Source organism: Schistocerca serialis, chromosome 3 (assembly GCF_023864345.2).
Source record: "Schistocerca serialis cubense isolate TAMUIC-IGC-003099 chromosome 3, iqSchSeri2.2, whole genome shotgun sequence".
In the NCBI taxonomy this organism is placed as follows: Eukaryota; Metazoa; Arthropoda; class Insecta; order Orthoptera; family Acrididae; genus Schistocerca; species Schistocerca serialis.
Window position 1 is genome coordinate 250,874,698 of NC_064640.1, and position 26,763 is coordinate 250,901,460.

Consider the following 26,763-nt stretch of genomic DNA (forward strand, 5'->3'; position numbering starts at 1 on the left):
GACAATTTGATCCTAATTTGTCATGGCATTGATGTATTAACCAAGCATGTGTGAAGTATTCTACAGGGAACTAGTCCAAGCAGATCTTTGCACCCACCCACATACACACCTCCTAACAATCCACTAGGTAACACTAAATATCCACGGCCAGATGATTTGTCTGGTGTTGTGGTAATAGAATCAGTCTATTTATTCATAGAGATGGTTTGAGGCTGAAATGATACAAGTGCTCTCTTGAGGTGTCAAGCTCAGAGTGCTACCAAAGGAGCTCCTAGTGCAAACTTTGTACACAGGGAGTATTACGTGCTCTGTAGTCAAGTGTTGCTACGGTATAATCATGTATTTCAAAACAATGAATGTTATCTACAGATTGCTGGTGTTCCATGATGACTGCAAGTAGGGCCGACTCTATAACAACTGCTTCAAAGCCATCTGTTTTATTATCTAAGCTATATTCATTATAATGCAAAAAGACACAGTATTTTCATGTGAAATTCTGTGTGGATACATACACTGCCATTATCTAGTATAGCTGACTAGTGGTGAACTTGTACACTTGTCTTGCAGATGTATTACTTCACTGGTACGGAAGTTCATGACTGATTCTCCCAAAATCTTAATTTTTGTGCTTGGGTGGAATGAATAAATGAGCAAATCCAACTTATTATTTGCTGTTCCTAGGCTCCTTGTTATTATAAAGTGATGGTGACTGCATTATGCAGAACCTTCTTTCTATGTTGCTTATGTTGTCAAATATTATATTTTTAAAACTCATGCACACATTTTGAATTCCTTTATTACCATTTTTCATATCTTTATTTACACAAAAAATTTTGCAGCTAAGTTTTGCCCTAGACAATCTGCATGAAGAATAAATTTACCTGTTCTTACCAGTTGACGGTTACAGATTTTAAGTCTATTGTTTGATGTGTGACAAGACTGTTTGTTATGTCTTTTTTGTCCATGGTAGCTGATAACGCATAATGAGAAACTCTTAAGGTAGCTTCATTGACAATGATCAAATTGGTGATTGATATACAATTCTTCTGTGGTTGTATCCATCTCTCTGCTTTGCTTACACTGCTTATTTTCTTTCGACGTGATTCAAGATTACTAGTTGCACTCCCACAGTTCATAATTGAAATTACCTGAAAGACATTTTTGTGCACAAATTTTACGTTATGTTTCACTACTTACATGATAATGTACTTTTAGCATGCTGTTTTCGTATGCAACTTTTGATCATTTTTCAGAAACAGAAGAGATATTTTGTGAAACTTCTAGTGTATTCAGAACACTTTTTCCTACATGAAGTTTTGAGATGTCCATTTTCAGCACATTGTTTCTGAATTGTTAACCTCACACTTGTTCATTCAGCTTTGCAATTTCATCATTACAATTCGCACACATTTTCTTTTTAACAGAAAAAATAATGTTCTTATGTGATAAATTTTCACACTGGCTGTCATCTTGTTGCCATAAAGTCTGGTGTCACAGCTGGCCTAAAATACTGACAACATATACTCTCTCAACAGATTTAACTGTAAATTTGTTAAAATTTAAGACTACACATCCTGATAGAGACAAAATTTGATAAAGTGCCACGACTGTAAGAAATGTTGCTGAAGAAGTATCAAAACATTAGTCAAAATGGGAGCTGAGTCCTATTTTTCTTTTTAATCTATTTTGAAACTAATGTAGAATAGCAGCTTTCTTACTTAAATAATAGGGATAGGAAAGCACAAATGTAATGAGTAAATATAAAGTTGTTTAAGTAGTGTGAAAGTAAAAAGGTAAATGTGTTCTGGAAAGAGGAGGAGACGCAGGGGGGGACTGAAAATACTTTGTGGCACTGCTAGCATGTTTCTACCTTTGACCCACACCACACCCTCCCAGTTCTCTCTTCTCTGGAGAAGACTAGTGCCTTTGTGTAACAAATTGCTACATTTGTGAGATGTTACGGAGCTGCAATAGTTAAAATGTATCACAATTGGCGTGAATGTAGACAAATTAAAGGCTATAAACATGACTACAGAGTATTACAAAGACCATAGTGAATGCTTGGTTTGGTACATAATATATGGCAACAAATGTAGCAGTATGAAGCATGACACCCTGCAATTCTACAGCCATCAATCTGGCAAGATTTCAATCATGATCATGTGCTATGGCCTCAAACATATTAGCTAGCCCCATAGAAACCCCACAACCACCCAAACTTGCTTCACAGGTGATCATTGATCAAATCAGTATGTATTATGCAACAAAAAAAGGGTTATTAACAACTGGAGAAACATCTGACAAGTCATTGTTTTAACTTCTCAGATGAGGGCATGTATGTTTGGCATCAACAGCAGCTGTTTATCGATTCATCATGAAAGGCAACAACAATGTTTCTCAGTAGTGACAGTTGTTTGCTATGGGCAAGTTTCCATAGCAAAGTTTCAATATCTGGTGTTTGTAGAGTGGCCACTAACTTCAGGTATCTCAATCTCCAGTAGTGACATTTGGCAATGATGCAACAATATGCAGCCAATCTGTTTATCAGATTACCTTAGTATGAGTTAAGTGTATTTTTTAGGCAATTAATATGAAAAAGTGGTTTTACTGAATGATGACTATGCAAATGTTTTGTGCCACTGCAAAATTTCAACATGCTCTATCAAATATAAAAAAAGGTCCACTCACTCTAAAAATATGCATTTCTATACCTATTTCATTATGTAATTATCTGCAACATCTATTATTCTATCATTTCTTGTTGGAGATACTGAGAAACAACAACTACTTCCAACATTACTTGTGTTTACATTTACTGTTCCTCGAGATAAGTAGAGACAGATTATTATGGAGACCAATGATCCACACATTTTGCAAATTAAGTAATTATGTTCACTCAATTTTAACCCTTTAAATCTGTCAAAAAAATACGATGCTGACAATACAGCCAAATGGAATAAGATATGGGCAGAAGATGTGTCAACCCCAGAATAACTATGAAATAAGATAATTTCAGATATGTCTTACTGCAAATGTCTATTGAGTAAACACCCAAAATAAATCGTGATATTATGTAAAGAATTGTAAGTTTCCTCAATACATACATCAAACTGCAATGGAATGTTATGAGAAAAGGGGGAAAACGTATGGCGGAAGAAGAAAAATAGTGTGAAAATTTATCAATAGATGGGACTGTATGTGTCAGGATACGTAAATGAAAACACCTGACATGCGCACAACCCATAGATGTTGGTATACACATGCTGGGTACACGGCTTTTCTTCCTTTTGCGTCTGCGATGTACGCCATGACTATCTCAATGCAGGATCGTGCTCTTCTTGTAAAGCTGTATTACAAGAATGATGACTGTGTACACATCACTATTAGCAGAAGTTCCGGACACTGAAGGGTTTGAAAAAACGCATTGGTCTAATGACTGCTGTGGGTCTGGAGAAAATGTTTCAGAAATTTGAAAAGATGGGTTCTTTTGGTGTGCAACATGGTAAAGGGAGGAAAAGAATTGACTCAACGTCCGTGGAAGCAGTGGCCACAGCAATGCAGGAGGAGACAGGTGGTGGTGTGCAAATGTGTAGTGCATGGAGAATTGCTCGAACATTGGACACACCTGTGAGCACGGTGTGTAAAATCCTACGAAACATCCCTCTTTGCTATCCATTCAAAATTACCCATGTGCACGAGTTGCTTCCTGTTGACCTGCCAGCAAGAGAGACCTTTGCTTTAAAATTTCTTGCTCGCACTGAAGAGGACAATGATTGGCCATGGAAGATTTTGTAGACAGACGAAGCCCACTTCCATCTGATAGGATATGTCAGTACACAGAATTATCGAATATGAGCAATGGAAAATCCACACGCAAATCAATCCGTACCACTTCATCCTGAAAAGGTCACTGTGTGGTGCAGGTTTACGGCATCATTTATCATAGAGCCATATTTTTTCGAAGAGACAGGTGCTTCTGGTCCTGTTACTTGTACATCTGTACCGTCACTGGTAAGCACTATGAGTGTCTTTTGCGCAAATACGTCATTCCAGCTCGGCAACAACTTGGAAGGGATCATTTTTATGCAAGATGGCACACCTAAACACATTGAAAATCCAGTTAATCAGCTGCTGAAGCACCATTTTGGAAATGCTAGAATTATCAGCCACCATTTCCCTACAGCCTGGCTTTCCCGATCACCTGATCCTAATCCAAGTGACTTTTGGCTGTGGGGCTATGAAAGATGTTACATTCAGTGTGCTGATTGCGAACATAGCTGCATTAAAGGCACAACACATTCTGAATATGACCCCAGAAACATTTCGATCAGTTGTGGAACATGCTGTTTCTCAATTTCAACTTGTTGCAGAAAACGGTGGACAGCATAGAACATGTTTTGCGCCAGTCAAATGGAAATTAATTATCCGATTTGATTTTGATTGATGATTTTTCATGCGGATTTTAGCCTCAGGACAATTAAAAACTGATGTGATTGATGCTTTATATGTGGTCTTTGGCCTCAGGACAATTAAAAACTGATGTGAGTGATGCTTTTTATGCGGTTTTTGGGGTCAGCACAATTAAAAACCGATTTTTCCGATCTGATGTGATATGACCTTGCCGTGGTGGATGAGCTTACATAATTAACAGTATCACATCTATACATCCATGCACACTGAGTAGTACAGTTTGTTTAACATCAAATTTACACCTTAGGAATGGTTGTGAGATTCATTTGTCATTTGTAATTGACCACTATTAAATTATAATGCTTACAGCGCCATCTATTGTGACATTTTGTAAGTATTTATTTTTCTTCTGCCATACATTCCCCCCCTTCTCCGATAATATTCCGTTGCAATTTGATGTCATTATGACCAGTGGTATTATTTCTACAGTGGTTTGAAAGTTTAACTTTAATTGTAATTACCCTGTATATTTCGTAGCAATACAGAATGTAACACAATTGGTTCCAATTATTGTGTGTCATTTCACTGACTGTGTTTCATATTGTCACCGGTTGTCAAATTAGTTGAAAAGCCACTAACATAAAACATTCTACTGCTGGTATCTGCACCTGTTACCAGTATTGGCAGTTGGCAGAAAATGTTACTTACTTCCTGTTCACTGTTCATTCACACACATGTATTACACTGAACTAAATACGTGCTACAATAATTTCTGTAGCTATAAAACGCAATGAAATATATATGGGAATTAATGGGTGAAAAATAAATACATGCAATATACTGTTTATTTTTGGGCTTTAATAACTGGAAAACTGTTTTGTTAAAAAAATTGACAAGCACTGGAATGATAGAATACATTAAAGCCAAAATTAACGAGTATTAAAAGTTTCACGACGTTGTGGTTTTTGGTGAAGTGATGCCACTCGAACCACCATGGTGCGATCGTTTGATATACAGGTGAAGCAGCTTCAGCTTACTGTTGTTTAAGCTAGCTAAATGCGGTTGCAAAACTGCCTCTCCAACAATACCGTGTAATTCAACCATACAAAATACAGCAGATTTCCTCACAGAACTTTCTTCATTATCATATGCCTGTAAACAAAACAAATTATTTATTGAAATAAAAATGAGATAAAGTAGCTAATTAGTCCTAGAAATGTTAACACTTAAAATTTGTCTAAAATAATGTAAACATCTGGAAATGATCAAAATATTATATGTTTTGTTTTTATGGTATGGGGTGATATTTTGTTTTTATTTCAGGCTGTACTCTTTCTTTCACACCATAGCACTTTTTTGCTTGTTACATGTGAAGGTCTCCCAAATTAATGATATAACTGAATAATATTTAAGTTGGGTGATGTTAACTAGGCAAGTCTTCAATTTCATTTTCATTTTTAACATAACTCTGAATACACTCTGTTGTAAATGATACTTTTCAAACCCCCATTTCCTGTATTCCTGCTGGTCTGTTAATCAATTATATGACATTTACTTGTGAATGCAAAAAAGATTATGTCCCTGTGATGCAGAGTTATTTACAAATACCAATTTCTCATTAATGATTTTCCTAATAGTTGAATGTTTGTGTTACAACTGACATCTATCACATAGCAGTTCACATCATATAACAAAAATGTACACAATGTATCACAATATTTCTAATTCACTACTTACATTCACAATATATTATATATCATATTCATGGCAGCAACAACAAGGATTGCAGATGTTCAAAAGTGATACCACGATTATTACATACAGACGTCACACAAACTTTGTTTAATTCTGTATTGGACAACACAGAGCTAAAAAATAATCAGTTCTTCTACTAGAAGCTTATTATAACTTCAGAATAACATTGGAAAAGTTTTACAAATAGAACAAAGAAATGCCAGGTTTGAAATAATATGGAAACCAGAAAATTCTGTCTTTCGTACAACATAATGTCAAAAACCATGCAAAGGCGATAGGTTTGGACAGTGGTGCAGAACATCAGTTCAAATGTCTCGTAAGGCTTTACACTTTGAAGAACACACAATTTCAGCAGAGACAAGTAGAAGATACTAGAGTGCATCAAGGGGGCCCCATAATGCAATACATGTCATTAGCAAAATCTTAACAAACTAAGTTTCAAGACTTTTCACCACTATGTTACTGCCAATGATATTCAACAACTGTCCACACAATCATGCTTCTTATTGTTGTAATATGGAATTACAATATCACAACAAAAAAGGTGCCTATCTATCACCCCAACGGATTAAGTGCTTGAGATAAACAGCATTCGGCCATTTGTGTTTCTGTATACAGGGTGAGTCAGGAGAAAGGGTACATACTTTTAGGGGTGATAATAGGTGATTCTGAACAAGAAACTTAATATGGACATACGCCATATTCCGAATGGTTTCCGACATAGATCATATTCAATGTACACCGTTATTTGTTTTTTCGTAATATTCAAACATTGTCATTGCTGACAACATAACACAGCAGTGTACAGGAAGTTGTGACGAGCAACTTGATAGGGGCACTTGTGGTCTATTAAGGCAGGAAGCTACCTCAAATTTTCATACAAAAGCTACCTAAGCTATGATGCATGCACATTGCGTGAGATTTTCAATATTCTCATGTTCTCTTCGCGAGCACAGACTATTAGCCCTAGAGAGAAAATAAATAGTACCTTTTTTGAAGGAAATTTAATATAGTTTAATTTTGCACTGAAAAAATGTTTACATGGGAAGGAGCAGGTTTCGAGTTATTCAAGAGAAATAGACAACAGTAGTGTTAAATATAGGGAATGTGTCTATATGAAGTTTTTTTTGTTGTTGTTCACAACCACTAATACAATCACTCCTCAATGTGTATACCTTTCCTCCTGACTCACCATGTACACACAACGAAGGAAAAAGGGGGGGGGGGGGGATGCACCAAATCTGTTTCTGTTTTCATACTGTAGCATTTCAAAGTTTGCCAGTTTTTACCATTTTAACACCACAATGGTGCAAAATGATGCTTGCTAAAATTATGAATCTAAATTATATTTTTCATTTAACATTGTATTTGTATGAAACGTAGTGGTAGTTACGTAATACCTTTTAGCAAATTCACCAAGGCAGCATAACATCTACATTTTCATTTTGGTTTTCAGCATCATATTACATAAAAGAAATAAATAAAATAAAAATAAATAGGGGTCTCTGTTTCTACATGGTATTTTTTCTGCTATATTGTAACCTTCAAGTCACTTTTCATTTTCTACAAAATTTGTTTCTGCGCAAACATTTGCACTTTTTAAAAATCTTTTCAGTGTTACGTTTTTTAATAAATAATATTTCAACACCAAGAAAACAATGGCAACAAGTGTAGTCCATAACTGTGCAAGTGAGAAATCTTAATTAATCAAAGCTATAAAACAAACTGGCTCAACCAAGAGCAGTTTTAAAAAATTAAGTTACAAATAAAAAAAAAAAAAAAACTCCTGATTTATTCAGTTTTTAACCACACTGTGTAAAAATAATACAATTTAAAACAGCAACATTTTTACTTGAATAGAGGATGGACTCTGAGCCAATGGAATGTTAGTGATGATTCTGAAGGGTTTGTGAATTGAACAGTAACATCTTTTCTATTTTATTTATTTCAGTGATAATCCCACACACCACAAATTGTAATATTTGCAAGCTACATTACAAGATAGGATCAAAATTTCTTCTCACAAAAGGGATTTCAATTTAGTCTTTAAATTATATTTCCAGAGGGGTTTCACATCATTACAGATCCTACTTGCTTCCAATTTTCCTAATAAATCCAGTGGCTTAAAGTTATGGATACTTCTGGTTCCTGAAAGTATATTAACATCTGAAGGTGACTGATATACAGACTATTCCATGGTACAATAGCTTTGGTGATTGTAATATTACAAAACTGAAACTGGCCTGATTCACATAATGCATGGTTTTGTATAGGTCTTTGTATACATTCCTTTTGAGATAACATTTTAATTGTCCTCTCTACACCCTAACAACCACTTTTTTCATGTGTTGCAAAGAATAACTGTTCAGCCATTACTGATCTCAAAACTATTTTGATGGGAGAGAGAGGTTGATCAAATTATATTCATTTTTGTTTTGGCTTGCACATTATCACTAAAATAATGACAGCTTGTACTTATGAATACATTTCTTTGATAAAATCTGGCGTAGTTTTTGAATTCCGTAGAACATACAAGTATCATGTTGCGTGTCATCTGGTCTGACATTTAAATGATCTTTCATCCTCAGTATTTCTGAGGTTAACTGCAATAGGTGTATAGTGCAAGAGTCAAATGTCCAACTGTAACCTTGGGTTTCTTCCTGGGTAGTAAAGCAGTAATTTTCACGGAAGTCCACTGATACTGTGGCAACATGTACATCAGATGACCCTTTAAGGGTTGACTGTATAAAAATCATTGATTGGAGGTCAATTTTGATCGTAATTCAGAAAATGAACCCATTTCACAATTTCGCTGTGCCTTATTACACTGAACTTGGATCAACTTAATGAGGTTCTGTGTTGATCTGAATTACACTGAGACATGCTTGGCAACACTGCTAAATCATCTATTATCATGATTATCATGCTTTGACTGCAGGAATTGTACATCATATACACAAAGTATTTATTGTTGAAAGGTTTGTGTTGTAAAGACAGTGGAAAATAAGCATAACAAACTTCCCCATAGCCAGAAAAGATTAAAATAGTCAAGACATCCCCAAAGTAAAAGAAAAGAAACAACATAATTCTCAGTGCCTAATGTTCTTCTACATAGAACATTGTCCACCACATCTGCCTAGAATGCTAGGTGGTGTGGCTTCAAAACACAGAGCTGTCATAATTATTTTTTAACCATTATTGCACAAAATACACTACTCGACAGCTGATAATTTAAAGCCACTCAGGTTTGGCTGTTAGAGGGCACAGCTGATTTGACTGCAGAGACAAACTGTAAACAACTGTTGCTTTGCATTAGGTTTTCAGGAGTTTGCTAAACATGATAAAAACATACATAATGCAGACTGTTGGCAATGGATTTAGATGCTTTTCTGTGTGAATGAAAGCTCCAATAGTTCACAAGCTTTAAAGTTATTTTTATTCAATACTAAAGAAACTATTCGTGCAGACAGTGGCAGAACTGTACACTTGCACTGTCTGTTTAAGTAGAGCTGTTATCAATATGAATTGACTTACATATGTTTACTTTTTCTGTTCATCAATGTACATGCAGTTGCCAGCAGTTTAAGCATCTGTTCAGCAGTTAAAATTTAATTTCACTTGTTTAGTTACTGCTATTCATGTCTAGACAGCATTTTTGTAGTAAATGTTCAGTCATTACTGTCTGGTGTCTGCAAATAGTTCTAAATTCCATTTTTTCCTCCGCCACTTAAGTGTCTATGAAATGCCTTTAAATTAACACATTAATTATGAGTTATCTCCAAGAGTTATTATGAGATCACTTATTATCTGCATCCATTACATAAATCATTGGTAACTTACTTAACACAGCCTCACAGATTGAAAATATTATTTGAACTTCAGCAGTGAGGGAGTCATATTCACATATTTACTTGACACATCTTGTGTTAACAACAATTTCTGTATTATTATTTTCAACTTGTATCAGCACAACAGAACCTGTTGTTGTGTATACCATCACAAGGGTGTAAACTTACAGCTGTAGTTGAAATTGATTTGATCCACAAAAGTGTGTTAATCATGGATGATATCAGTTCAGGGTGATATAATTTGAGATGAACGTTTATAAAAATGCTGATTTCTTACTCCAGCTTGATCTGAGTTCATTTTTTGTGCTAATCTAAGACGAACTGCTTTATGCAATTGACCCTAAGCACGTTGTTATATTTTGACTGAAACTTTGCAAAATAAGAGCGTTGAACAAGTTTTTCCAATTTACATGAAAGGTTCATTATAAAATCTGTTATGTCTGCAGAATGTGTCATCATCTGTCTTGTTTCTGTTGAAACCCACTGATTAAATTCAATGCATGTTCTGATGAATGGTGCAGAAACATACTGAGTGGTGGTACCTTTAGCACTGGCTGAAATACAAGCTTTGGGGCAGACTGACCAGAATAAAATAAACTGCCCCCCCCCCCCTCCTCCAGGATATTCACTTTTAAAATTGGAATGCATTTCACACAACTTTTATAAAAATCAGCTGTTTCCCTGTTCATAAAATCTATTTACTAAATCAATTACCTAAGGTTTAAGCTTCACATCTCTTTTCAGGCTAGTTTCTGTTCAGAAACCTTATTCTTTAAAATATTCAGTTTTTGGTACAGCTAATAGTCGGTAAAACATTTGAAATACTCTTGCAGCTCCCAAGGTAGATGCTGATGCAGCCAGTTACTGCAGTTTTTAACTTGGTGAAAACTGTTCCTGCATATCAAGCAGCAAGTCCATATGAACAGAATTTTCTGGCACTTCAGCATCTAATGCAATTCTTATTTTCTTTCTTACATTTTCACATAATTTTCAAAGTTTTAACTTCTGTATATCCCTTTTTACTGCCTTCATTAAGTGACATAATAACAAAAGATAGAACCCTACCACTATATGACTTAAGTTACCACTCCTCCCTTTGTTTTTAAACAAAATATTATTCACTATTAAGAACAGTAACACTGAACACATATATTTCTTAATAACTATTTGTACATATGTTTGAAACAACAGATACTGTAAGACAAACTCATAAAAATTGACCTAAAATTTTTAACATAGCACACAAGACAAAACACCCTGGTGATTTTCTTCTTCAATTTTTTACTTTGCCGCTAAATGTCTATGAAATGACTTTAAATTGAGATGCTAATGCTTTCAGGATTATTTTGGGTAGCCTTCCATTACCTTTGTGTGTTATACAATGTGTTCTTCAGAGTACTTAATCAGCAAATTTCCCATAAACTGGATGGTAAATGAAAAAAGAAAACTTAAATTTATTTTCAAAATATTATGAAGTATCATTCTGCACTATCATGGTATTAAAAATGTAATAAATTTCAAATAAAATGAAAGAGCGGGAGAAACAGGTGGAAAGTGGGTGGGGTTGGGCATGGGTATAGAGCTGCTTGGAGGAAGGCAGTAGATGTGCTGGATATGAATACAGAAGGGATGATTGGCAGCTGCATGGGCTAGGCATGCGACACATGGGCACCGGAGCTGGATGGGCATTTTTTTATTTTTTTATTTTTCCCCCTTTTGTTGAACTCACATGAAAAGACCTCATACAGCCAAATATCGAAAGACTATTATCTGACAATGAAACCTGTTAGAGGTGACAAAAGTTAAATAGTAATTATAGTTTAAGTTTGTTCTTAATTACTGAAATAATTCACTCACTTTGATGAGACTTTCCATTATTTCTTTCAGATGTGGTTCTAAAATATCTTGCGTAGTGTGTTCAATGACACGAGTTAGTATTTTTATAGCTCCCAAATTCATTGGAAGATCTCCTGTTTTTATCAATGGACAAACTACATTAATGAGTTGTTCAGGAGGCAGTGATTTTCCAATAGCTGAAATGCAGTGCTCAGCTGCTTTCGACACCTGAAAAATATTCCACATAAATGTCTTTCCTTGTTAAAGAGAACATTTCTAAATAAAATAAGCTGAAGTTGCCGAGCATGGTATGCAACGTGCAGAATAAATAGTTTTATAATAAAAAAGAAGACACACCCTGTATTTCCAGTCAAAACTGAAATTTATAGCTCCGCAATATACTGCTAATTCCAAAGAAAAACATTGATGCATTACGTTGATTTGGTCAAAATCAGTTACACATTTTTGCTCTAGCACACTCTCATGCCTATACTTTTAGTAATCAATTAGAACTGTGAAAACTAATGTTTCATGGTGAAATTGCACAGGATAAAATGTGGTGGAACAATATAGAAAGGCCAGAACTACATGGAATGCCAGTGTAAGAGTTTTTGGTCCTACAACGGGCCTTGCATGCAGATCTTGGGTATAGTGGACCTGCCACACAGTACTCGAGGTCTAAGGAAGCAGGACGACATTTTTATTAGTCTTCTGACTGGTTTGATGCAGCCCAGCATAAATTCCTCTCCTGAACTAACCTCTTCATCTCCGAGTAGCACTTGCAACCTACTTCCTCAATTATCTGCTGGATGTATTCCAATCTCTGTCTTCCTCTGCAGTTTTTGCCCTCTACAGCTCCCTCTAGTACCATGGAAGTCATTCCCTCATGTCTTAACAGATGTCCTATCATCGTGTCCCTTCTCCTTATAAGTGTTTTCCACATATTGCTTTCCTCTCCAATTCTGCGCAAAACCTCCTCATTCCTTAACTTATCATTCCATCTAATTTTCAACATTTGTCTGTAGCACCACATCTCAAATGCTTTGATTCTCTTCTGTTTCCGTTTTTCCCCACAGTCCATGTTTCACTACCATACAATGCTGTACTCCAGACGTACAGTCTTAGAAATTTCCTCCTCAAATTAAGGCTGATATTTGATATTAGTAGACTTCTCTTGGCCAAGAATGCCTTTTCTGCCATAGCTAATATGCTTTTGATGTCCTCCTTGCTCCATCTGTCATTGGTTATTTTACTGCCTTGGGAGTAGAATTCCTTAACTTCATCTACTTCATGACCATTAATCCCGATGTTAAGTTTCTCACTGTTCTCATTTCTGCTACTTCTCATTACCTTCGCCTTTCTTCGATTTACTCTCAATCCATACTATGTACTCATTAGACTGTTCATTCCATTCAGCAGATCATGTAATTCTTCTTCAATTTCACTCAGGATAGCAATGTCGTCAGTGAACTGCATCACTGATATCCTTTCACATTGGATTTTAATTCCACTCCTGGACCTTTCTTTTATTTCCGTCATTGCTTTCTCGATGTACAGATTGAACAGTAGGGGTGAAAATCTAATCCTTCTCTTACACCCTTTTTAATACGAGCACTCTGTTCTTGGTCGTAAACTCTTATTATTCCCTCTTGGCTGTTGTACATATTGTATATGACACGTCTCTCCCTATAGCTTACCCCAACGTTTTCAGAATTTCGAACATCTTGCACCATTATACATTGTTGAACGCTTTTTCCAGGTCAACAAATCCTATGAATGTGTCTTGATTTTTCTTTAATCTTGCTTCCATTATTAACCGCCAAGTCAGAATTGCCTCTCTTGTGCCTTTACTTTTCCTAAAGCCAAACTGATCGTTATCTAGCATATCCTCAATTTTCTTCCCAATTCTTATGTATATTATTCTTGTAAGCAACCTGGATGCATGAGCTGTTAAGCCAATTGTGCGATAATTCTCGCACTTGTCAGCTCTTGCTGACTTTGGAAATGTGTGGATGACGCTTTTCCAAAAGTCAGATCGTATGTCGCCCGACTCATACATTCTACACACCAACGTGAGCAGTTGTTTTATTGCCACTTCCTCCAATGATTTTAGAAATTCTGACAGAATGTTATCTATCCCTTCTGCCTTATTTGACCTCAAATCCTTGGAAGCTCTTTTAAATTCTGATTCTAATACTGGATCCCCTCTCTCTTCTAAATTGACTCCTGTTTCTTCTTCCATCACGTCAGACAAATCTTCCCCCTTGTAGAGGTTTTCAAATGTATTCTTTCCACCTATCCGCTCTCTCCTCTGCATTTAATAGTGGAAGTCCTGTTGCACTCTTAATGTTACCACCCTTGCTTTTAATGTCACCGAAGGCTGTTTTGACTTTCCTGCATGCTGGGTCTGTCCTTCCGACAATCGTGCCTTTTTCGATGTCTTCACATTTTTCCAGCAGCCATTTCGTCTCAGCTTCCCTGCACTTCCTATTTCTGTATTCCTGAGTTTTCCAGAACATTTTTGTACTTCCTCCTTTCCTCAACCAACTGAAGTATTTCTTCTGTTACCTATGGTTTCTTCACAGTTACCTTCTTTGTACCTATGTTTTCCTCCCCAACTTCTGTGATGGCCCTTTTTAGAGATGTCCATTCCTCTTCAACTGCACTGCTACTGAGCTATTCCTTACTGCTGTATTATAGCCTTAGAGAACTTCGAAACGTATCTCGTCATTCCTTAACACTTCCGTGTCCCACTTCTTTGTTTATTGATTCTTCCTGACTCACGTCAAACTTCAGCCTACTCTTCATCACTACTATATTGTGATCTGAGTCTATATCTGCTCCTGGGTACGCCTTACAATCCAATATCTGGTTTCGGAATCTCTGTCTGACCACAATGTAATCTAACTGAAATCTTCCTGTATCACCTGGCCTTTTCCAAGTAAACCTCCTCCTATTTTGATTCTTGAACAAGGTATTCGCTATTACTAGCTCAAACTTGTTACAGAACTCAATTAGTCTTTCTCCTCTCTCGTTTCTTGTCCAAAGCCCATATTTTCCTGTAACCTTTTCTTCTACTCCTTCCCTTATAACTGCATTCCAGTCCCCCATGAGTATTAGATGGCACGGCAAACAATTTTATGGCAAAGTATTGCAACCACATGGTAGCCTCTACAGCACACATTTCCCATCAGACTGAGTATTGTTGGTTTATAGAGGCTGCAATGTATGCTTTACAGCTCATCAGAGGAATTAGTCTCATAAAAACATGGGTGCTGTTCACAGATGAGTTGAAGTTTAGTCTAGAGAAGGATTCTCACCATTTGTTCATCTAGTAAGTCCCTCTGAAATGTTACAATATTGCCAGTATTTAGGAAAGTAATTAATACACTGCTAGCTTTGTCAATTGGGTCAATATCACGTTAAGAGCATGTACACCACCACAACGAGTTTCTAGGGATATTGTGATACCTGCTGTCTACACAAACAACAACGTGCAAACTTATGCACGCATTTTTAATTAAGTTTACAAAGCTGGGATCCATCTGATGAATGAGTATGCCCCATTACACTGGACTGGCCTGGTGGTCATATGCCATCACCAGGTGAACATCATTCTTTTAGTGTGGCCACTTTGTCCAAGAAATTAAATATGGTTGTATACACACAGTGTAGTATGCTATAGGCCACTGCTGACTTGTGTAAGGCACCTGTCCAGTAATGAGAGATGTTACCACCAGTCACACTGCATGCCCTGTTCTGCTGTAATGGAGTACTTGTGCATCCTGTGCTGTCACGTGAAGACACCACATGCAATATGGGAATTTAAAGTGATATGCACATTAAATTTGTTAATTTACAAATACCTGAGAAAGTGTGTTATGCGTATAACTCTGTGTAAAAATATACACCATTTAAAATGAAAACAAATGTGTGTCAAGTGCAGTTGTGAAGCTTCAATGGTATTTAAAAAAAGCATGTTTTAATGTTTCCATTATTATGAATTATCTAATAAAGAAAGAATTAGCCACCATTTAAGTGACTGTATTATGGGAAACAACCATTTCAACTGGAGACTTTTTCGCAGAGATTCTCATATTCTTTAAAAGAGGAACAATATACTTAATCCCATTATGAAACATCAGAGAACAATGAAAGTAGAAATTGGTTTGTAAGAAATCCTGTTTATCACTACCTTATTTTATACTTGAAGTATAGTATTTTATTGCATGCCACAGAGACAGTAGCTACAATATAAATCATGTACAAAAGAATGCGCATATTTTAAATGCCAGTAAATAAATATTACACAAACCTCTTTGCACGGGTCACTGTAAGCTGTTAGCGTTCGCAGCACGATTAACTCTACGTACATATTAAAACAATGTCTCACAGTTGGGTCTTTGATCATATCGTGTAGCACATTTAAAATGTACGTCTTCACTGGAGAGTGAGGAAGTGCCAATTGTGATACCAGAACCCTTAATAGAACCCTATAAAAATAAAGTAATGGCATACGTAAGTCAAAATCATACGTGCACTGTATCAGTAATATTAGGAATTTAGCTTTTGCCCTATATGAGTACAATGTTCATTGTCAATATTTAAAATGCCACCCACAGTCAAAGCATGTTTTTACATTATGTGAATCTGAATTAAATGCATGGAATATTATTAATAACAAAAATAATTATGATGATAACAACAATGCCACTGCTTAAGATGTTAATTACAATTTATTAGCAACAAGTATGGAATTAGAAAGGTGATGGCTATAGTCTATCATGACATGTGCACTGACATGGCAATCACTCTATGTGCATGTGATAAAGGCAAAAATGAACTTCTATCTGATAGTTTCCAAACAATTAAAACTGTGAAATATTTATGCCACGAATATGGCCAATACATATGATGAGCACACGAAAACTATCTGTTCATGTTGATATCTCCCCCCTCCCTCCCCCACCTCTCTTCTCTCACTCTATCTATCTATCACATACACACACACACACACACACACACACACACACACACACACACACACACACACACACACACGGCATGATAATCATCAAAACATGTTTAATTAAGAGATGTTATGTTACTCTGATATTGTGAATGACTAAAGGTTTTTGTCAAATAATTCGATTAACTCTGATCACTCAAGGGTTACTTTCAGTCACTATGTCAACAATGAAATTTGCAACTCACATGGGCAATCAGTAGAAAATACACACAAAATTTTTGAGTCACTTTTAATATCAACTCTCTGATTATATATGTTCCACATGGCCATCAGTCAGCCAATTTCATTTCCTGGATTAATAAACCATCTTACAGGGGGTCACGTCTGTAACCTTTCGGGGATGCGAGCTTTCTCTAGCATTGCAGGAAGTCATTTTTAACAGAAGAAGCTGATCTGCTCTTTTGGCATTATGGTGACCTTGATCATACAGGAAGGATCGAAGGAAGGACAAGTGGAGTTGAACACCCCATCAATCAGAAGGTAATTAAAAATGAGCCAAAACTCGAATCAGACAAGGATAACAAAGAAAATGGCCCATGTCCATTTCCAAGGAAGCATCCCACCAGTGGCCGTAAGTGATTTACATAAACCATGGAAAACATAGAGGCTGGGTAGGGATTTGAGCCCCAGTCCTACTGAATTCAAGCCCAGTGCTGTATCTATTGTACTAACTTGCATGCTCTACCTACTCAGCTAGCCCTGAAGTGACCCCTCTTCTAAATGCAACATTTTTAAATGATTTCAACTGTCATCACGATCTACTGATAGCTTTCATTAGAATTTTGTGTGTGCAGCTGGATGAAAAACAAAATCTAAATATTAAATGTATGAGGCAACATGAATACTTCCATTATGAAGCTCACTATCTCCATGAAAGAACACTAACACTATCTCAACAGCTGCAGGTAATGTTGGAAAGACAGCTGCTTAGTGTCCATAGTATAGTGGTGGAAGTTTAAAATCACTGCCCAAATTGTTGCAGATTGTTTTATATGTAATTAATAATTTACAGAATTCAGACATGACCAAGAGAAGAAAAGGTAGATATGGACCAAAACTCCTCACAACACAAACAGGATGATGCAAAAGAGTCAAGAAGTTGTACACTGGTGGACTATGCAGGGGAACGGGTTAGAGAAAGCAACATTTGAATATTGCATCTTAAAAACTGACAGTGTGTATGGGTTCGGGGGGAGGGGAGGGGGGAGACAATACTACAATAACAAGTCCATCTCTTAAAACACCAAAATAAAGCACTATACAATCATGGTCAACACAGAATGTTTTTTTGCCATCTGAATGACTTTATATGAGGAGCTAGAGGTTTTGGATAATAGAATATTAAAAAACATTAAATACAGAGAGAATTTCAGAGGCTGTGAGGAGATGGAAGTTGCTGTTCCTGACAACTGCACAGAATGAATGGTAACAGATTAACCCCAAAAGCAAAGAACTATTAGCACATACTCATAGCACTTGAGCCTCCACACTGTTGGTGATCCAATAATGTATTCGCCAGCTGCTATCTCGTTGACAATAGGCAACACTACTTCATCAGCTATGTACACAGATTTTAGTGTTGACACACCTTTATGATCTTTATTGGGAAGTGAGCAAGTTGAAAGAAATGAGGAACTAAAAACTATCCTCACTGAAAGAAAAAAAAAAATGTAAAATGGTACCCATATATTAATATATTTAAAAGGTTGCTAGTATTTCAGCAGATTTGTTGTTTATCAAGCTATTGAAAAGATAAAAGAAGCCAGAGACATAAATGTCAGGTTATTTAAGTGATCATATATGTTTCAAAGTAATAAAGGTGTGTTATTAAAAATTTCCAGATCTTTCATTAATTTTCCAAAAACAATTTCTGTGCTAGGGCCATTTAAATAAAATCCTGCAGTCCTGTAGCAGCCTTCCACACAAGTTTACTAAAGAGCACCAAACACACTAAAAGTCATCTTATTCACTTATTAAAATACTCTCACCCTTTTCTGTGTTTGTTCATATCATTTTCAGTTACACTACTTTCTCTTGCTGACTATCTTATGATGCTAAGTGATTTTTTTTAACTGTTTAAATGTCTCATTTTATCATTTGGCTTCTAAAAAGTGTGTATTTCTTCTGTAGCATTTACCACATTCTCTCATTCCAGTTTTCCCACTTTATGTTACAGACAGACAAATTTGAATGTCTTGAGACCAGGCTCATTTTTACTTTGGCTTTTTCATGACTGTATCACAAGCTGCTTTACAACACATCACTTCCTATGGTTATAGACCTGTGCCTTACAATATAAAGGCAAGTCAACAAATAATACAGAATAATACAATCTGGGCGTAGTGTGCCACGGTAATCATCTGAACACCTACGACAGTTTTAGTTAAACAGGAAATGTGGAAACACTACCTGTATTACATACAATACTGATCAGTCAAATAAATGAAAAGAAAATCAAGCTACTCAGTTACACATGAATGATGTCGAAATAACAAAATTATATTTGGACAACACAAACAATGATGGTACTGTAATATCTTCTGAAACTATGCAACAGAAATTGCAGAACAAATTTTCTGAAACTTACTTGAAATTGTAGACTATGATACCAACAGCTCCAGATTTTATTAGGTGTTTTAACTGAGAAAGTGCTTTCTTACTGTCTTGCTCAGATACTTTTGCATTTCCTTCATCATCAACTTTTAAAGTGTCAATCACATTCTGCACAATTTGACAGTTTTCTTCTACTAGAGCTGCAATTAAAATAAACAAACAAATAAAATAATTAATGCATTTTATAAATACACACTATCTGTAGGAAGATTGTACACTGAATTTGCAAGTTACAGATTTCAGTATGTTATTTACATATATTCATTTATGAGTGGCCAGGTGCTATGGTGGGGTAAACAGGTTATTAGCTTTAGATGCAATCAAAGAGAAATATTTGTGACTGTAAACTACAATTGGGAACAAACAGACCTTCTGACTATAGGTACCACCAACCTTCCCAGGAAGTGAAGAGACTGGTAGGCAGCTGCTCGCAGCTGAATGATAAACTGTTGGCTGTTTATGATGCCAATGTTCACAACCTAGTGTGGCGAGTAGATATGTGAACACCTACTGCACAGCAATTCAGAGATCTTGAATAGGGATAAGGAATCTAGTCTCAGGAGTAGAAAAAGGGAAAAAGTAACTGACACACTTTTGGGTCCGTCTAAAGACAGACGCCATGTGGGCACCATCCTTATCTGATCACATATATAATAAGTTTGGGGTTCAAATGGGTGTTAAACAGACTATGGCCTATAGGAATCATAGGAAAACAGACATAGGAGAGACTTAAACTAAAACTTATCTGAAGTCAAAACTTCGATAAGAAATCCGGTAGATCTTGAGGAAATGGCAGATGAAGTGATGTCTGGTATTATGACCTCATACTTAGAAAATTGTCCAGTCATCAAGACGTGCACAAACAGGAGCGTACCTGGATGGAATGATCATTTGGAACTGCAATGGAAGCAGGTAAGAAGAACGTTCAACTTTGCGAGAAGGAAAATACAATGGGCAAAATATTGGGATGCCCTTGCCAAATACAATCCTGACATTAAGGAAGGGGAACTATCACCCTCGGAGATATTCTGTGAGGTGAAAGGTACAGCTACTAGAGCCAGACTTCATAAAATCCCCACAAGAATACCAACCAACCCAGGAGACACTCTAAAATCCCCACAAGAATACCAACCAACCCAGGAGACACTCAAAGGAAGGAGGATGGCGGGTATACAAGGATAGCACAAAAGATCCTGGATTTGCTCCCAAAACTCATTTCCCTCAATGCACTCTAGCTGGTAACACAGACCAGGTTTCAGTTCCTGGAAGGTAATGATTTACAAGTAACCAAAAGGAGAACTGAGAATCTGTCAGACGATGTGTTGATTTCAAAAACATCACATGGGTGGTCCGAATGTTTCAACCATTCAAGTCACCAAGCTGAGACAGAATCTTTCTGGCTCTACTGCAACAAACAAGAGAGGGCTTACCAGACTCGTGTGCTGACTACTAAGAGTCAGCCTGGTAGCAGGAGCCTAATGCTTGGAGGACAGTAAAGGTTGTTTTCATTCCAAACCAGGGAACACTGAACGTTCCAAGGCTGAGGAATTGAGACCAATCAGTCTATCCTCCTTTCTCCTAATGATATTATAAAATATGGTTAATGTGAATGTTGGGGAAAGGAAGTTAACTTAGGTTCCTCTACGTGAAAACAAACATGCATATTAACTTGGCAAATCACGCAAAACAGCACATCATGAACTTGTTGGGAAGGTGGAAAAATTCTTTATACGTTCAGAAAACAGCTCCCTGCATCTTCCTAGATATTGAGGGAGCTTTTAGCAATACAATTTATGATTATAGAGTTTCAAGAAGAGCATAGCATTAAGATTACGATATGCCAGGTGGATTGAAGACCATGCTGAGTTGACGATAGGTAGAAGAACCATGAGGAATGAGAAAATGTTGATCCCTTTTGTCCCCACAGCTGTGGAACCTAGATGTGAATGAACTTGTCAAAGAGTTAAATACTGGAGGATACTTTGCAAAGAATACACAGATGAATTAATCATGTCACAACAATGGCACAATTCACTCTGAACATTGTGCAACAATGCAGCAGGAAATAGAATCTAAGGTTCTGTCCCAGGAAAACATTGTGGGAGGAGGATGACGAGGAACAGATTAATGTTTAATGTCCTGTCAACATCAAGGTTATTAGAGACAGAGCACAAGCTTGAATAAGGGATGGATGGGGAAGGAAACGGGCCACACCCTTTCAAAGGAAGCACGCTGACATTTGCTTGGACTGATTTAGGGAAATCATGGAAAACTTAAATGTGGATGGCCGGATGTGGGTTTGAACTGCTGTCATCCCGAATGCGAGTCCAGTGTGCTAAACACAGTGAAAACTGTACTTTTAACGTTCATGAGGAAGCATATACAGCACACGTACCAAAATCATATGCTCTTCAAGGAAGTTCTACCATCAGAGTTGATAATGAAGTATCTATACATAACCCTTGATGGGAAACTATCTTTGACCTCTCACATTAAGAATATTTGTCCCAAAAGAAAAGGTGCTATTATGTGTACTAAAAGGGCCTGTGGTAAAAACTGGTGTGTAAGTCCCAGGAGCACGTACTGGATATACACTTCTGTAATAAAACCTATGATAATCTATGGGGCTACTGTAAAGTAGAATAAAGTAGAACAGAAGGTGCTTGACACACTGCAGAGACTGGTCTCCTTAGCTATAACAGGCGGAATTAGCAGCACACCAACTGCTGGGATGGAGAGTATACTGGACAATCCTCCATTACATCCCTGGGTTACAACGCAAGCAGCAGAAGGGCATACAGGTTAAAACTTGGAAACCTATAGGATATCCAGAATCCCACACCAATTTAGTAAATGTAGTAAGTATAGGAATGGTCAGGGAAATGCCAGCTAACTAGACAATAGCCTCCAGCTGCTTCAATAAACATTTCAAGACAACAAATGGCAGTCAGGGGCAGTGGAAGAATGAACCACAATACCATTCATGAGAGACAGTCTGGCTTACTGGTGGATTGAAAACAGACAAAAGTGCTGGGGACAGGTTACAGCCTAGACATGAGAAAACAATCTCAGTAGGGAAGCTGGCAACAATATTACTGAAGGAAGTCTTTGCTATTAGAGAGTGTGTGTGGAGGAGAATCTGCCTAGGTGCTACAAGGATTGTGGCAGTTGCATTCACTCAGACAACCGAGCAGCTCTGAAATCTCTACCAGCCCCAGAAATGAGATCAAAGATCATCACAGAATGCCATAAAGACCTTGTGAGGCTCAGGGATTGTCACAGGGTGAACCTGCTGTGGTCCCTGTTCACACAGGAATTAACAGCAATGAACAACGCTGAACTGGCCATGACAGGAGTGACTACTCTATTTATTGGGCTGAAAACTGTCATAATCATCACCGAGGTGATGGAAAAATCACAACCACACAGCTGCATTAGTAAGCAGCATGCAGAATATTGGACTAAGATCCAAAAACAAAAAATTGCAAGCTAATGATGCCAAACCCATTATTTAACATACGTCCTATAATTTGAATGATAGATGAAACTCATTTTAGGAACAATAAATGGCCATGGGAACTTCAATCAACACTTGCACAGAAAGGATATGGAGGGCAATAAAACTGCACCACATTCAATTTTCCAATGCAAATTGTTTGAGGCCAAAAGACACAGTATATTCAGGTCATTAATTCCTAAACAAATTGTGTATAATAAAGAACTAGAGCAGCCACCATGAAACTAGGCACCTCAAGGCCACACCTGCTCCCTGAAGTCTGCTGGCACATAGTGTTGCAATTCGCTCACCTCATAGCTTTGTTGCCACATGTAAAGTCTTAAAAATTCCTTAGGTGAGCACCGGCTGAATGTTCAGTGTTTCCATGCGATATCGTGTGTTCACTTGTGGTTTCAGTCTCCCATGGAACAGTGCATTGACCTGTGTTTGGTAGTGAGCGAAATGCAAGAGCAAAGGCCTGCACATAGTGCTACTCAGGTCGGTGCGCATAAAGGGTGAAAAGACAATCGAAAACAATCTAAGATCATTATGTCAAATGTACTGAAATTTTTACTGATCAGGTCAACAATGAAAAAGCCATAAATTTTGTGTAACCTCATAAACTGACAGGAAAAGAGTTTGCTATTCCCAAATCTTCTATAGGCCGTCTTAGCTCAGCAGAATCTCTAGATGTGAAAAATTGTATCAATTCTCCTAGAAAGGGATAGCAATGAGAACAGAAATCTACAGAATCTGACGATTTCAACAAGGAGGTTGCATGTGGAACTGTTCTTGGTTATTAAAACAGAGGAGGGTATCCAACAGTAAAACAATACAGAGTGATCCCCATGAAAAAATCAATTATTCTGGCTCATAGACCTCCTTCCTTTGTATTCTCTGCTCCCTTGGTTTCTGATTCAGAAAACAAAATGATGGGCAAACATTTTTGATAGGCTGCAAAGAAAATGAAACAGCAAGAGCGAAGTTTTTATGTACAAAGCATTTACCGCATGCTAAGGACAATAGACCTGTAGTGTACTTAGATAAAAGTTGCGTTTGACAGAACCACACCAATAAGCGTATATGGCACGACTCCCAAGTTAACGGTGGTTTGACAGTGCCTACTGGTAGAGGTGTCAGATTAATCATCACACATCGTGGTTCACTGATTGCAGGCTTCATGCCAGAGGCCAAATTATGAGGGTAGTCCGAAAAGTAAGGTCTCCTATTTTTTGTAAGTACATAGACTTGTTTATTTCTACAATGGTTTACATCAGTTTACAGCTTGAACATTTAGCTATTTTTCAACATAATCACCATTTCTCTCAATGCATTTTTGTAGACACTGTGGCAGTTTTTGTATGCCCACGTCATACCAGCTCGCCGCCATGCTGTTCAGAAAGTTATGAACCTCTTCTTTCACCTTGTAGTCGGAGCTGAATTGCTTTCCGGCAAAATGTTCTTTTAACTTAGGGAACAGGTGATAGTCACAGGGCGCCAAGTCAGGACTATAGGGTGAGTGGGTGATTATGTTCCACTGAAACTGATGCAGGAGAGCAACAGTTTGCCGAGCGATGTGTGGGTTAGTGTTGTCATGGAGAATGTGTATGCCATTGCTCAACATTCATCTTCTCCGGTTCTGAATTTTTCAGAGTCTCGCAGTACCTGTCAGCGTTAACTGTGGTCCCAGTGGGCATAAAGTTGACAAACAATACCCCTTTCCAATCCCAAAAAACCGTTGTCATGACCAGCACACTGTGTTTGTTTGATTTTCCGCAGCTTTGGTGAAGAAGGATGCCGCCACTGGCACGATTGTTGCTTGGTCTCAGGTGTAAAGTGGTATGCCCAGGTTTCACAACCCGTGACAATTGAGTCCAGAATGCTGTCCTGTTCAGCTGCAAGGCAGTGAAGAAATGCGCGGGAAGCTTCAACTCAGTCAGCATGCATGGTACCGTACCCATCTTGCGCACACATTCTGGTGTTCAATGTTTCCGTTAAAATTCTGTGAGTGTTGCTTCGAGAAACCTCAGGGACTAACGTGCAGAGATCATCCAGGGTGATCCGCCGATCGTCACGCATGCTTTGCTCAACCTTCAACACTGTCTCCTCAGAAACTGACAGTTTCCCGCTTCTTTGTTTATCGTGAATTTCAATCTGACCAGTTGCAAACTCTCCACACCACTTACAAACATTTTTTGACATCCATGCACAACTCACCATATACTTCTGTCAATTGGCGTAGGATTTCAATCAGCGCAGTGCCCTTTGCGTTCAAAAACCGAATAACTGCGTGCAATTCGCACTTGGCGGTAACATCAAACTACTGTTCCACTGGAAGATGACTCAGATACTGTGATGGATAATGACAGTTATCATTCTATTCAAACACAAAAGCTGCCACATCCAAATAGGCGCAAGGCAGACATTATGGAGTGGTCAAAGAGAAAGAATGTTTAATTTCAATCAATGAAACGAAGGATGAACTCCTGGCTGTAAAAGAAATCCTAGGTCCAAGAAAGACATTTGAATTTGATCAACTGGCAAATGAAATGGGACACCAAATGGTATGCTTGCCACTATCACTGCTAATATAACCCTATTGAGCCGATATAGTTCCAGGTTAAACAAGAAGTGGTTGGACACACACACACACTACTGTCATACTTGCTGCTGTTAGCCATCTAACACATGACGCTCTCTACAAAGTTACTCAGCATGACTGGGTGAGGTACAGAAAACATCCGGAAGCAGTGCAAGAAGCTGATTTTGTGAGCCATGGGTTAAGAGTCAGCATAGGGGAACCTATGAAGATAAACGCCTGGCAGAAACAAGTGACAGTGAATTTGAAGATACAGAATCAAAAGATGCTCCAATTTAGGTAACTGTAGGCTACATAAAGAGCTTACTTGATTTAAATTTTTTCCGCAATTAATTTTCGTTATAGCAGGTGATTGTGAATGAATTTCTCTCTTAGATATGCGATAAATCTGTAAAAAGTGGTCACAATTAGCTTACTCGCCATTAAAAATAAGATTCTCAGTATTGCATTCATTAACAATGACAGTTTTTCACAAAACATGTATCGAATTTGTTCACATTTGTATTTCATCTTATTGCATTGTCCTCTCTCTTACACTTCAGAAATTTTCTTCCACTGTTTTTTTTTTTTTTGTCTTCCATACAACGGTGTAGTCACTCATGTTTTATTGCTGAGTGTAATGCAGTAGCAAGGGGCTACACAAGTCAATGTGCGTGAAGGACAAGGTTGTCATATCAAACGTACTGAAGGTTTTTCATTGGGCTGGCCAATAGTGAAGTAGGCAGGAATAATATAAATTTTGTGCAAGTTCATAAAATGGCAACAAAACCTTGTGATAATTCCAAATTGACAGTATCCCATATTAACAGTGTAGTAAAGATGGCAGAATCTCTAGATATGAGCATGTAAATGAAAATGGAAACTACACAATTCCAAAATTTAGACAAAATGTTAAGTGCGTAGAACTGTACTTTAATACTACAACAGACGAGAGAATCTGACAGCTAGAAAAATACAGAGTGGTCTTTTTGAAAAAATTAAATTATTCTGTCTCGGAGACCTCTGTTCTTTGTCGCCTCCTCTCTCTCTGTTTTTGGTTCAGAAAGTACAATGATGGCCAAATATTTTTAATTGAATGTAGAGACATTGCAGCAGCAAAAGCAAAATTTTGTGTAAAATACACTTATTGTGTGCTGAGGGTAATAGTCTTGTAGTATACTGCAGTAAAATTTGGGTC

At 37.3% G+C, this 26,763-nt stretch overlaps 1 protein-coding gene across 4 annotated transcripts in view; it reads right to left on the minus strand.

Annotated features, from left to right (window-relative positions):
- Positions 1-5,248: 5,248 nt before the first annotated feature.
- The window catches only part of LOC126469999 (CLIP-associating protein 1-A-like), a 237,178-nt gene continuing 215,663 nt past the window's right edge, over positions 5,249-26,763 (minus strand). For all 4 annotated transcript variants that reach the window (XM_050097462.1, XM_050097461.1, XM_050097463.1 and 1 more), the window contains 4 exons: positions 19,466-19,631; positions 16,165-16,342; positions 11,871-12,077; positions 5,249-5,562 (listed from right to left, as the gene is read on the minus strand). In XM_050097462.1, the coding sequence (XP_049953419.1) occupies positions 5,359-5,562; positions 11,871-12,077; positions 16,165-16,342; positions 19,466-19,631 (755 nt within the window). In that variant the 3' untranslated portion in view covers positions 5,249-5,358. The remainder of the gene's footprint in view (positions 5,563-11,870; positions 12,078-16,164; positions 16,343-19,465; positions 19,632-26,763) is intronic.